Raw genomic sequence first — 13,242 nt, 5'->3', positions numbered from 1 at the left:
CCGTCCGAGACGCACACGTCCTGGTAGCGCTTCCTGCCGCCCTACTGTGCGTGCTCTAGAGAAGCCAGTCCCTCTGCTGTCCCCTCCCCGCTCACAGGCTTGAGGGTGGGGGGTGTCAGGCAGTGTGCTCGGGGCCACTCGGCTGCAGAGCCGGAAGCTCCCAGGCCACCTCCTGGGATGGAAGCATCTAGAGCATTCTGTCCGGCAAGGAGTCGGGTGGCCATCACAGCTGATGGCCTGAGATGCAAACCTCACCCTGGTTCTTGATAAGAAACGTGGCCCCAGTCACGCGTCCTTCCCCCGCGTTGAGTTTTCTCATCTGAAATGTGTGCTCACCCCGGGTGCGGGGAGCTGCACCAACACCCGGCCGGCGGCCCAGCGGGGAGCACGTGTGGCCTCGGCTGCTGTGGCTGACATTGTTTTCAGCCCTCTGGGTGTAGGAAGGTCCCCGGCTGGTCTGGGGGGTCACGGTCCCTCCTCAGGTGTGTCTTGACACCAGGGAATTGTGTGTTTGTTTGAATAAATGTTATCTTGAAACGGTTTTAGGTTTACCGAAGAGTGATGAGATGATACCGAGACTTCCCCCGTCCATCACGCCCGGCTTCCCAGTTAATAGCTTCTTACGTGGTGCCTTGGACACAATCAAAACACCAATATTGATATATAAGTGATACACTTAAAATAGCCATTGGATAAACCCCATAGTTTATTCGGGTTTCCTCAGTTTCCCCTGATGTCCTTCTTCCTTCCTGGGGCCCCCGTCCAGGACACCACGTGACCTTGATCCCATCCCTCTGCTTCTCCTCTGGGCTGTGACAGTTTCTCTGATGACCCTGACGGTGTCGAGGAGGACGAGTCAGGGATCGGGGGGGATGTCCCCCAGTGGGAGCGGCATGATGGCTTCTCGTGACTGGACTGGGGTGGCGGCTTGTTGGGGGGAAGCGCCCGCCTCTTCCCACCCGGCCCGGGCGGGTGCCATCGGCACGGCCTGTCACCGCTGATGTTGGCCGTGGTCACCCGGCGGAGGTGCGTCTGCCGGCTGTCCCCATCCACGCGACTCCTTCCCTTCCCCGCACCGCCCCCCGCGGAAGGGAGTCGCCGCGCGGAGCCCGCGCCCGAGGAGTGGGGAGGTGGGCTCGGCCCCCCGGGGACGGAGCAGCCGCGTAGACGACGTGGGATCCTCCTCCGGAGAAGAAATTCAGTCTGCGCATCAGAGCGTGCCTGCATCGTCTGCCGATGTCAGTCTGGACGCGTGCGTGTGTGTTTTGCACCGTGGGCTGTCACCCAACACGCCCTCCCTCTCGCTGGGACCGATCCGGCTCTGGCCGCTGGGAGCCCCTTCGGGTGGCTCCTGTGTCCCCCCCCGACACGCCCATGGAGGTGGCGTCGTGTTGTTCGGGCACTTCCTTCCTGTCTGGGTCTACACGTGCTCCGGGCTCACCTGGGGCATTTCCTCCCGGCCCTGGAGTCCGCCTTTCTGCCGGGGGCTGCCGTCCGTCTTGCTGCTAGAACGAGGAAATCTGTCTGCGTGCACACCCCAGTGTGTTCCTGTGAAGTTACAGGGACAGTTGACAGGACTTCGTTTTTTGTTTCTTAAAGTAACCTCCACATGCAGTGTGGGGCTCAAGCCCCCAACCCCAAGATCCGGAGTTGCATACTGCACTGACTGAGCCAGCCAGGCGCCCTGATAGCGTCCTCACTCCTGACACTGGCTCAAGTCTGGGGACCTCAGGACCGCTCTTGGGCTCAGCAATTCCCTGGCACTCAGAACTCCCTGAGGGCTGTCAGGTTCCTGCTCTTGGCCTGTCACGGCGAAAGGGTCCGGGCCAAGGTCAGCCAAGGGAGAGGCCCGTGGGGCAGGGCTCAGGAGGGCTCTGTGTGCCTCTCCCGATGGGGGCGGGATGGGGGCGCTGTCTGGCGTGCGCAGGTGATGGCGCTCACCGCCCCCCGCCCGCAGCCGCAAGCTTTGCCTTGGGTCCCTGTACTCCCTCCCGCCCGGTTGTGCCTGGCCGGGAGCCCCCAGCCCCATCTCGCCAAGAGCAGGCCCAGCCCATCAGCATTCATCACAGGAAGTGTCCGGGCCTCTTCCTGGCCTTCCGTGGCCGGATTCCTCGGAGCCCGGGAGGAGGCCGTGCCGCTGGGGTTAGGTCCCCCCAGTGGGTGACTTCAGAGGGTGTGGACGGCATAGATGGCTCTGTGACTGCTGTTGTCCCCACCCCCTGGGCAAGTCCCAGAGTCCGGGTCGGACAGGACGTGCTGTGGGGATGGCCTTGGCACCCTGGACACCCAGACCTGAACGCAGGGGTCCCCAGGCACCCACCGGGACACCCTGACCGAGGCCCCGGGCCGCTCCAAGCTTGTTCCACATCCGAGATGTGGCCTCCCGGGGCGATGGCGGCAGGGAGCCCGGGGCTCGGGGCTTTTGGAGCGTGCCTGCCCCTGGCCGTGTCCCAGCCTCCATCCGCGTGGGCGCCACAGAGGGCTCCTGACACGAGCCAGCACGCGGACGGTAGACAGTCCTGCTGCTCCTCGGGAAGGTTAGCTTCTCTAGAATTCAGTCCTCTGGATGAGAGAGTGTCAGGTGAAGGTCGTCTTTTCCGTTCTGACGAACCGGGTGGGGAGCCCCATGCAGCCGAGCCACCGGGCCAGCGGGCACAGGGGCGAGGCCGCCCATCCGCGGGACTCCGTGGGGTCCGGGTGGCCTTGGCCACGTCTTGAGGCCGCTGCCGCCACTACCCCGGGGCGGCCCCGGGCCGGCGGCTGCTGCTGGAGAGCTGGCTAGAGGTGGCAACACGGCTCTGCTGGGGCCCCCCCCTGGGCGGACTCGGGTTTGCCCGCTGGGCTGTGGGTTTACGCAGGAGTCTGCGTGTTCCCACCGGCGTCGTTTGGGGTTTCTTCCACACACTTGGTTTCCGAGGCCCCTGGGGGCCGGGCGTGCCCTGTGGGCTCACCCGTGGCAGGGGAGTGGCAGGGGAGTGGCAGCGGTAAGGGCGGACACCAGTGCCGGGGGTCACCTGCCTTGGGACTGCGGGCCTGGCTACCCAGAGTTTGCCAGGAAAGCATTTGCCTGTTTGACAGGGAAACTGAGGCTTCAGGGCTACAGTGGTTTTCCCAAGGTTTGTCCTGGGTCAGCCGTTGTCCAGAGCCACTGCCTGCAGTGCTGGTGAGGCTGGGGTCACCTGTGCGGGTACCTGAGCAGCGAGCAGGCTGTGTGCTCTGAGCCTCACAGCATTCCCACCGGGGGTGGGGGGTGGTCTCAGTCCAGCCACCATCTGCCCTGCTCGGTCTGCAGCCAGAACAAGCTCGGACGCCGCAAGTGAGCGTCTGCCCTTCTACGAGCTCTCTGCCTTGGTCATTTCAAAGCAGACCAAGGCCCGGACCTGTCTGGACAGAGGGGACAGGACTGAGGGGTTGGCTGGGTTTGTGCTGGGGTGTTGGGTCTGCTCACCCCGATGGCCTTGGGGATTCACCCTGTCTGCCTTTGTCCGCAGGACGGGAGCCTCCCCCCAGGAGCTGCTTACCGGGGTCCTAGCCGTGCCCTGAGGCTCGATGGCCATCTTGGCCTCCCACCTTGCTAGGGGGTCACCTGGCCCACGGGCACCGAGGGGACTCCCTGATGGGTCTCTGCTGACGGAGCTGGAGGGCTGTGGGAAGCATCAGTGGATTTTACTATTTTATAGACGGGGGGTGGGGGGGGCCAGTGGGGGGGGGCCCAAGGCCTGGGATGCCAGCCCGTTCTGTGAGGGGCCAGCTCCTGGGTGAACGCAGGGTCAGCAGCGAGAGGAGCAGAGCCGAGGTGGCCTGGGGCGGAGGGTGACTCGGGAAAGCCTGGCCGTAGGCTCGGAGTCTGGGACGGGCCCTTGGGGATGCACGTGGCCGTCTTGGCGGCCCTGCCTGAGAGCGGGTGCTCGAGTCAGCGTGAGCGAGAGGAGAGGCGGGTGCAGGTGCTCTCTGGGACTCAGGAGACAGGTCTTTCATTCATATTTTATCAGAAAACATGAATAAAGAATGAGGCCTTCTGGTCTAGACGCTAAATTTAGGTGTTGGCTCCGGGCTCTGGTTTTCTTGCCCTTCTTGCCGCCCGCCACGTAGACGTGTCTCTTGGTACCGGCTCCCCAGGGAGGTGGGCTGCGCTGGGTCCTGTGGGGAGCCCCGCGGTGAGAAGGGGTCCAGGGCGCCCGCGCTGACCTGCTTCTCTGTGTCCCCAACAGGGTGAGGGTGAGCAGGAGGCCCCGGCCCGCCGAGTTGAGCCGCATGAGTGCCGCGCAGAGGCTCCAGCTCCTGTGAGTAGGGCCCACTCCCGAATGGGGCTCCGCCGCTCCCACCCCTCTCTTCCCGTCATGCCCCCCGTGCTGTCCGGCGTCCAGCCCGGGTCCGCTCGGGCACCGCGGACCGCTTGGCGTGCAGCAGCCTGTTTCCAGCTGGGCCAGGGAGCCCTTTCCGTGGGCAGCAAAGGGAGCGGAAGCTACCAGAACCAGCGCTGCCAGCTCTTAGGGGGTCCTCGTTGGAGCCCAGAGCCCCCGGCCATCCCGGGCATCAGGAGCGGACACCTGGCTGGGGCAGTCGGTCCAGAGGGGACGGTCTCCCTGACGACAGCCAGGAAGGCACCTTGAGGTTTGGCCTTGCCTGTCCTGCCCCCACCTGCCCTAGGCCGGGCGGCTCCTGCTGTGGCACGTTCCCCCCCCTGCCCAGACTGCTTCTGGAACTGCCATCCTGAGGTTTCGGACCGGGTCCCCTTAGTTTCCGTGCAGAGGTGACATCCCCCAGGGGTGCCCACCAGACTCGAGCTGGCCCTGGCGCATCTGAGAGCGGCTGGCTGGGCTCAGAGACCGGCGGGGGGGAGAGCGGCAGCCACCACCTGGACTCGGGGGGCCCCGGACCCCCACCCCCGGAGGAAGCCGTCCCGTCTCCCATCGCAGCTCTGTTGCCACGGCACCCTCTGCGAGAAGGGCCGGTCTCGGGCTGGCGGGTGCGGAGCTCCCGCCCCTCCGTGACTGTGCCTGCCGATTCGGCAGAGCTGCGGGGAGGGGGAGGGCGCCTCTTATGTAAGGCCGCCTGTGCAGGCCGTGGGCAGGCTCTGCCTCCCCACGTTTGTCAGCTTCCTCCTGCTTTGAGTAGCAGCTCCCCACGAAGGCTGGGATGGGGGCCCAGAGCCCACTCCCTGGAGGAGGGGCCGGTGTCCCGGACCCATGGGCACGTACAGTCCCTCCTAGCGCCGCCCCCCCCCCCCCCCCCCCCCCCCCCCCCCCCCCCCCCCCCCCCCCCCCCCCCGCCACCTCCCCGTGGTGACCCTTAGGCCCCAGGTGCTCTGTCCCGGGGTAACCCCTGGCCTGGCCCGCCCGCTCCAGTGTCCAGCCCCACCCCAGGTGCCTGAGTGTGGGGTGGCTGAGGGGAGGCGGTGCCGACGCCTGTTCCTAACACCCCACACCGAGGCGTGTGGGGGTTTGCTGACCCGCTCTGATCTCTGTTCTTTCAGTGAGGAAGAAAGGGCCCGGTTTCAGGAGCTGCTGGCCAGTCCGTCCTACAGGGCCAGCCCCCTGCTGGCCGTCGGGCAGCAGCTGGCCCAGCAGATGCAGCTGCACGGCGGCGGCCAGCTCTGACCCGGTCCGGAGGCGTGCCGTGAGCCCCGAGGACCCGCCCCTGCTGTCATCGCCTTGAACCCGGCGGCAGTGCCCACCGTGAGGATGAGCTGTGGCGTGACCTCGGGCAGTGGGCCTTCGGGCTTCCTTCCAGGCTGCTCTTGGGCTTTTCTGGGCTGGCCGACCGGGATGGCACGACCTACCGCCCGGCAGGCGTCAGGATCCTGAGACGCGGCCACGTTGTTCCGTGCTTGGGGGGCGCTTGCCGCCCTCCCGGTTCCCGGGGGCTCGGATGGAACATCTCCTGTCTGCTTCTCCCGTTTTGTCTCCGTGCCGCTCCCCCGGCCCTCTCCCCGCTGTGGCCCCGAGCCCAGGTTGCTCCCCTCCACCTGCTCTTGTGGTTAAGGGGAGCAGGGCCGCTGCTGTCCATCAGCCTGGACGCTGGGAGGAGGCCTGGTCCTGCCCTGCGGCGGCTGACCCGGGAGCAGGATGGGTATTTATTGTGAGAAGCCCGGGGTTTGGAGGCCGGACTGTGGGAAATCAGACTTAAACCCTTGATTCGAGGATGTGGAGGGGGCTGCTTTTCCGGCCAGAGGCCCTGAGCTCGTGGATGTGCGGCTCAGAGGCCTGGGCCCCCGCGGCGGCAGCTCTGGGCCCAGGACGGGCCTGGGTACCAGCGCCCCTCACAGGCGGGCAATAGCCTGGGCGTGCTGCCTCTGCGTCCGGGCGCCAGGCACTCTGGGTCCTGTGGCTGATCTGTCCCTGACCTCTAGTGGCATGGCTGCCGTGCTCACGACTCACAGACACCTCAGCAGTGTCCGCCGAGCCTGTCCAGGAACGGATGGCTGAATGGAATCGGATCCTGGACCCCTTCTCCGCACAAGAGCACACGGTGTGGACACATCACAGGGACGGGACACAGAAGGGACAGATAAGACCACAGAGGCTGCAGGTGGCAGCCGAGTCCCCTCAGCCAGAGGTCAGCGTGGCCATGTCGCCAGGACCGCCATGCCCTAAGGGACGGTACGGTCTTGTTCTCAGCACAGAAACCAGTTCTCCATACGTGAGACAAGCTGTTTACAAAGTGGTATTTGTGACAAACTTGTTTCTGCAATAAAATAACTGCTGGGAAAAACGGAGTAGGGCACTGGCCGCCCGGGAGACGGTGCAGATGCCTGGGCGTTTCCCCATCACGCCTTTCTGTGTTGTCTGTGTTTGGTGACAGTGGCCGCAAGGCTCTTAAGTGTTGTCTGAGGAGAAAATCTCCTTCCTGGTCCCGCAGCAAGCCCCGTCTGACCACGGCTGGGCCTGCTCACCCCCTTGTGCCCTTATCAGGCCCTTCCCCTCGGCCGCTCTGAGAGCACGAGCTGTGGGTAAGGGAGAGGCCGGAGGGAGGCTGGGAGGGCTGCCCCTTCTGCCGACCTCAGGACTCACCCCAAGGAAACGGGCTGAGAAACCTCAAACGTGTGGGGACATGTCCCCCTCCAGAGCAGAGTACCGGACCCCAATGACGGCTGCTGCTCAGATGATCTGGGGCTCGTGGGGTTGGAAACGGGAGCTCCAGTCCCGTGTGTGCCCCCCAGATGTGGCCCCCCGGGTGTGGCCGGACGCCTGACCTGAGCGGGACGGGAAGCTTCCAGCCACCGCTCTGCCGTGTGTGCAATGGGCGTGAGTTACTGGGTGGTGACTTTAGGTGGAGACACGGAATAGACCAGTACTGGTTGTGCATCTTAAACCCTGTGCGCTTCGGGCGCGTGGGCCGACGGCTCTGGGACCTGCCTTCAGGGCCCTCGCGGAGCGCTGGCTGGGGACTGCGTCCCCAACTAGGCGCACCGTGGGCCCCACAGAGCTGGCCGGTGTCCCTACCCCCCGTGCCTATTGTCCAGGTGCACAGCACCAGAACCAGTGGGGGAGGGGACAGAGAACGTGCCGCCGAAGCACAGTGCCAGGCTGGAGCAGTGAGCCCGTTGCAGGCCAGGTCCCTCCGAGTCCAAGGGCTCCTCTCCAAGCCCCTGACTGTCCCTTTTCCGTGATGGGCCCTGCCTGCCCTGTCCCCAGGCTCACCTCTGAAGCTTTCCTGGTGAGGAGGCCAAGGGACCGTTACCTCCCCTGGCCCCCAGCCAGAAATCTTCAAGACCCCCTTTTGCACTCCCGTGACCCACCTGGATCTGCCTTCCCCGTTAAACACCCCCCTCCTTCTCTTCCCTTCTTGTTGCTACGGATGCTGTCCCATTCTTTTGGTGGACGTGTGTATCAGTTACCAACTGCTCTGATCGCCGAATAACGAACATTCCCCAAACACATACAGCCGTGTGTTTTCCCCACAAGTCTGGGCCAGGCTGGACTCTTGCCTGAGGCACCCGCTGAATTTGTTTCCTAGGTAACAGATTACCAGACACGTGACTTCAAGCTCCAGAAGCGTATTCTCTCCTGGGAGGCTGGAAGTCGGGTCGGTGCTGGCAGGGCCATGCTGCTCCAGAGACCTCCACGTGGGGGGACTTCTTTGCCTTTTCCAGTATCTGCGGCTTGCCAGTGACCCCGGCGTCTTTAGGCTGGTTGGCCGCCCGGGGACTCTCCTTGTCTCTGCCTTCACGTGCACCCGTGGGTCGGGGCCCACCCTCCTCCAGTATGATCTCAGCTTAATTAACTCATTGCACAGATTCCATTTCCAAATACAGTTACGTTCTGAGGTTCCAGGAAGACGTGAATCTGTGGAGGTGCACTCGGCCAGGAGGCTGGTCTGGGCACCAGGGTTCTCAGAACCCCCAGCTGAATAGAGGGTGCACGTCCAGAGTCCAACACCGCTCGTGAGGTGGGGCGGGGGAGCGCTGGGCGTGGGGAGACTGGGGCGGGGTGTTGACACAGGAGAGGGGACAGCAGAGCTCTGAGCAGGAGCCGTGTGCGGGCTGGGCTTCCTTATGTGGTGGAGAGGGTCCCCCTCCACACCACGCCACCCCGCGCCACCCTGCGTTCTCCCTTCCTGCATGTGCCCTGCCCCATGTTTCCCCCTCGTGTCCTCTGTGCTTTCTTTCCCGGGGATCGAAACTCCAGGGCAGCGTTTGCTCTGACCGCTTGGGTCGGCGGCACCCGGGGCTGCGCAGCCTGGTGGCAGCACATCGGATGAATGAATGAGTGGATGCGTGAGGGGCAGGACATGGTGGGCCTGTGTGGGCCCAGGTGACTAAGCCCAGGGTCTACACGTGGTGTCCAGCTGGGGGGGGGGGGGGTTCCTCGGGACCCCGACTCACAAGTGCCCACAGCACATCCCCTCCGTGTCCCTCACTGTGCCTTCTTTGCAACCCTGCTTGCCTGCTCCGGGGCGGGGGGCAGTGAGGAGGAAGGGGTCGGTGTGAATGCGTGGCCCCCAGGGTCTGTGAGACCGCCGCAAGCAGGCAGGCCGCCAGGGCCGGCTCCTATTCGGGTCATTCTCGGGTACGTGGATCGCTGGACTGCAGATTGCTGGGCCCTGTCTACAGGGAGCGTGTCAGGATGGGCCGGGGCGCCGTCTGCAGGGAGCTTGCCAGGATGGGCCCGGGTCTGGTCCTGGGCAGACCGTGACGCGTGAGCCTGACGCCGGCCCCGAAGCCTCTCTGCCAGCTTGCGTGCAGTCGCAGGCCTCGGTGGTGCTTCGGGGCCTTTGTCTTGGGCACGGAAGGGCGTCGGTGCTGGCAGCCTCTGCCGGGGTGGTGAGTCAGGCGCCGGCAGCCGTGCCTGTCAGGGTCCTGTGTTGCCTGGAAGTCAGGTGTTCAGCAAACTGCTTTTGGAACGTTCTTGGCGCAGCCATAGCACCCGTGACGGCCGCCTGGGCTGATGTCACTGTGCTGCGATGTGGGGGCTCAGCCCCTGCTTGGCCCCGGTGGGTTGGTGGCCGCCACCCCGTGACCCGGGCTTTCCAGGGTGCTGCCGTCGCCGCGTGTCTCCAGGCTATCGGGAGAGCTGGCTGGCTTGTGGAGATAGCAAGACGCCAGCCTTCCGGCCCTTTCTCTGATGTCGCGTTCCCCGGGGCAGCGAGTCTCCTGCTTCTGGACCCCAGGCCCTCGGCCTACGTGAACAGCATCCTTGTTTTGAAGTCAGACAGACTCCGTCAACTGCATTTTCTTCTAAAGGCACTAAAATAACGTAGGGTAAAGTGATAATCAGACACATGTTCCTGATGTTGGCTTGTGTTTCTCAAGGCTCTGCTGAGATCAGGAAAATGTCATTTGCCAGGTCCTTGGGAGAAAATCAGAGATTACTGGTGTCTTTGAATTCAGATGTGTCTTCTGGTTGCTCCTGGGCCAGGAGTCTGCAGGGCCTCTTGCCAGGCCTTGTCCCTTCTTATTCCTCTGCTCACAGGCAAGCTGAGCCCTGACTCGGGACCTCCTCTGCAGAGGGGGAAACTGAGGCCCAGAGAGGGCAGTGACCCTGTGGCTGGGGCTGGAGCTGGAGCTGGGGTATCCGCTGCTTGTCCTGCTGAGGCAGATGTCCTCAGAATGCAGAGCTCCTGCCACCCCGGGACCCCACCCCTGCCTCTGCCCTCTGCCCTCAGTTCAGGTTCAGTTCCCAAGCACAGGGCTCGGGTGCCCTGGGAGGGACAGCACCCTGCTCCCTGCTCTGGTGTCTGGGTTTCTGACACAGTGGTAATTATTCCCACCTCTGGTCCCACCTCCGTCTCCTAATTACATAACGGTGTCTGATTAGAGAATCTGCCCTGGTCAGCTCTCGGGCTCTGGGCTCCCGTGTGAACAGCCTTCCCACTGCCTTCTGCAGACGCCTCCCGGGCCCTGGCCTGCTGACCCAGGTGCCACCCAACATACCGATGAGCCCCGTGTCCTCTGGCCTGCCACCTGGCGGGGTTCACCCCCAGCTCTCATTCACCCCGCCAGCCCTTCTGCCCGAATCTCTGGGCAGTTCCACACACCGGCACACGGGAAGCGCAGTCTGCTGGGGGCAGGCACGGTCCGCTGTAAGCTCCGTGGGGTCCCTGGGGCCACTGGAGGTCTCCAGGGGAGGGGCTGGCCGCCTTCCAAGCAGTGGGAACACTCGGGGAGGGGACGGTGGCAAGTGTGAGTGAGGAGGGGGTGTGACTTCAGCTGGCGGGAGCTGACACCCTCCTGACACTCTCTGCCAGGATACAGGTGCCGGGCCCACTAGCTTGGTGGCCCGTCTTTGCTCGAGGGTGACGGGAGGGGGGAGTCTTCCTCCTGTGTGAGTGCCTTGGGGAGAGGCGTGTAGGGAAGGGGAGGGGTGTGCAGGGGAGGGATGTGTTTGGGAGGGGTTGGTTGTCTTGAAGTTCTAGAATTTGCTACAGTCTGCCCTCTGTCCCCAAAGATCCAGGTCCCCCTGTGCCCCTAGACCCACGAGGCCACTGCAGGGCAGCACCAGCCAGAGGCTGAGCCCTCCTCAGTGCCGTGACCCGGGCTGGGCACTGAGCGGAGCTCCTGTGTGCTGGGGACACTTGCCTCACCTGTCCCAAGGCCTGGGCTGTGGTGGTGGGACGGGCCTGGGACACTTGAGGACTTCTGTTGAAAGGGGGGAGTGGAGGCTGGGACCAGTCAGACCTCGTCCCTGGATGGTTGTAAGTGCCCGGAGGAGTGGTTGGCCAGCTGTCCAGTCCTCTCAAGCCCCTCTCTCCACACCCCTGTCCCTTCCCGGAGCTGGCTGGAACCTGGAGGTGGCTGTCCTTCCTGACAGCACAGGCCTGGGTGGGGGCTTCTCTTGGGACACAGGGCTGGGCTAGGGCCGCACATATTGGGCAGGCCTAACCCTGGGAGCACGTGGGATCCCCTTTTCTGGAAGAGAGTAGGGCTGCCTGGGGAGGACCCCAGCAGGGGGCTGCTTAGGGGACCGCTCAGCTACAAGGCTCCCGCTTTAGATGTCAGGGCACTGCTGTCTAACTGCGTGTGGGCCAGAAGCTGTCGGAGGACCCTGCGGTCCTAGCCCCGCTGGGACAAGGGTCCTGACTGGTGCGTGACGTTGGCTGGGGCTGAGGGGCAGTCACGGTGCTGACCTGACGGCCCTGACCCTGCTGCAGGGCCATGTGCCCCAAACTCCTCAGTGTTCCCCTGGGGTGGGGGGAGGCGAGTTCAGATTTGGACCCCAGGCGGGACTGGGACACCTCTTTCCACCCAGGAGATGCTGCTGCTACTGACCAGGGTCACGTCCTGTGGGTGACCCGGGCAGGGGCATCGGCCTGCAAGACCTGGGGAGGTCCTCACCCTAGCCCCCACTCGGGGGCCTGGCCATCGTCTGGAAAAACGTAGCTGCTGTGGGGCGTGTGTGGGACTGTGTGCACACGTGTGTACATGCATGTCTATGTGTGCACACGTGTGAGGACTGGTGCCTCTGTTCACGCATGCTCACATGTGCACGCGTGTGTATACGCACATGTATATGTGTGTGCGGATTACATGCTTTTAGGTGCAAACTCAGAGCTCGTCTGTATGCGTTCGCTGTGATGTGCGTAACTTCCTGGGCGCGAGAGCCGTAGCATTCCTAATTCTGGAACACTTTTATCAAGAAGAGGTGAATTTCACTGAATTCCTTCTTGGCTTCTGTTGAGAAAGTCATGTGTTTTGTTATTTTGTTGTTATTTTTCCTGCGGGCGGCTGCGGGGGGCGAGCAGAGTGATTAATTTTCCTCATGCTGCCGCTTTGCATTCCTGGGGTCACGTGCTTGGCTCGGGCTGTGTTTTGGTTGCTGGGGTTTTACTGAGCAGCCGGGGAGCGAGAGGGGCGGCGCGACCTCTGAACCGTGAGGTTTCCCCGCGCGTCTCGAGGAAGGTTTCCACGGGGTCTCTGAGCTTCAGCTCTCTGGACCGGGCAGGGGTGGCAGCGGGGGAGGCACGTGTGTTCTCTCCACCCCCCTGCCTTTGCCCTGGCCTGAGCCCGTGGCCCCCTGAGGCCGGACCCCCCCGTCTGCCCTGCTCCCAGGGTGCCCAGCTCCCTGCAGTCCCCGCCTGGCTCCCACCCTCCGCCTGGGGAGGGGGTCCTGAGGTTCTGCGCCAGAGGCTGCATTGGGCCCAGCGGGACCCCACCCTGTTCGGCCCCTCGGATGTCCTGGTCCCAACCTTCCAGAAGGAGCAGGCGCTGTGCTGAGGCCACCACCCCTGTCTAGGGTCCTGATGTGGGTGTGTCCTTCACAGCCCCTAACGGACAGGCCCGCCCCTCCTACCTGGCCCTTGAAGCCTGCCAGCGTCTACTCGTCCTCTGTGAGCAAACCTGCTTCATGGGGGGTGTGTCGCCGCTATGGCAGATGGCAGATGCCCAGGTGTCCCTCCCCCACCAGGACAGACATGAATCTGTCACGTGCTCAGAGCCCGCCTGGGCTTCATGCTTCCCTCAGCCTTGACTGTAAACTGTGTTCAAAAGGTGTGCTCCGGGGGCGCCTGGGTGGCGCAGTCGGTTAAGCGTCCGACTTCAGCCAGGTCACGATCTCGCGGTCCGTGAGTTCGAGCCCCGCGTCAGGCTCTGGGCTGATGGCTCGGAGCCTGGAGCCTGTTTCCGATTCTGTGTCTCCCTCTCTCTCTGCCCCTCCCCCGTTCATGCTCTGTCTCTCTCTGTCCCAAAAATAAAAAAAAAAAAAAAAAAAAAAAAAAAAATGTGCTCGGGAGAGGAGGGCCGGGGAGGGAGTGTCGTGGGGGGCGGGCAGCCCCGGGACGGGGATGCTGAGGGGCCCACGGAGG

At 64.0% G+C, this 13,242-nt stretch overlaps 1 protein-coding gene across 2 annotated transcripts in view; it reads left to right on the top strand.

Annotated features, from left to right (window-relative positions):
- Positions 1 to 6,861, top strand: part of SLX9 (SLX9 ribosome biogenesis factor) — a 36,398-nt gene extending 29,537 nt beyond the window's left edge. For both annotated transcript variants that reach the window (XM_049627719.1, XM_049627721.1), the window contains exons 5-6: positions 4,212 to 4,283; positions 5,477 to 6,861. In XM_049627719.1, coding sequence (XP_049483676.1) covers positions 4,212 to 4,283; positions 5,477 to 5,600 — 196 coding nt within the window. In that variant the 3' untranslated portion in view covers positions 5,601 to 6,861. The remainder of the gene's footprint in view (positions 1 to 4,211; positions 4,284 to 5,476) is intronic.
- The last annotated feature ends 6,381 nt before the right edge of the window (positions 6,862 to 13,242 follow it).

Source organism: Panthera uncia, chromosome C2 (genome assembly GCF_023721935.1).
Source record: "Panthera uncia isolate 11264 chromosome C2, Puncia_PCG_1.0, whole genome shotgun sequence".
Lineage (NCBI taxonomy): Eukaryota > Metazoa > Chordata > Mammalia > Carnivora > Felidae > Panthera > Panthera uncia.
This window is presented reverse-complemented; position numbering and strand designations above follow the sequence as displayed.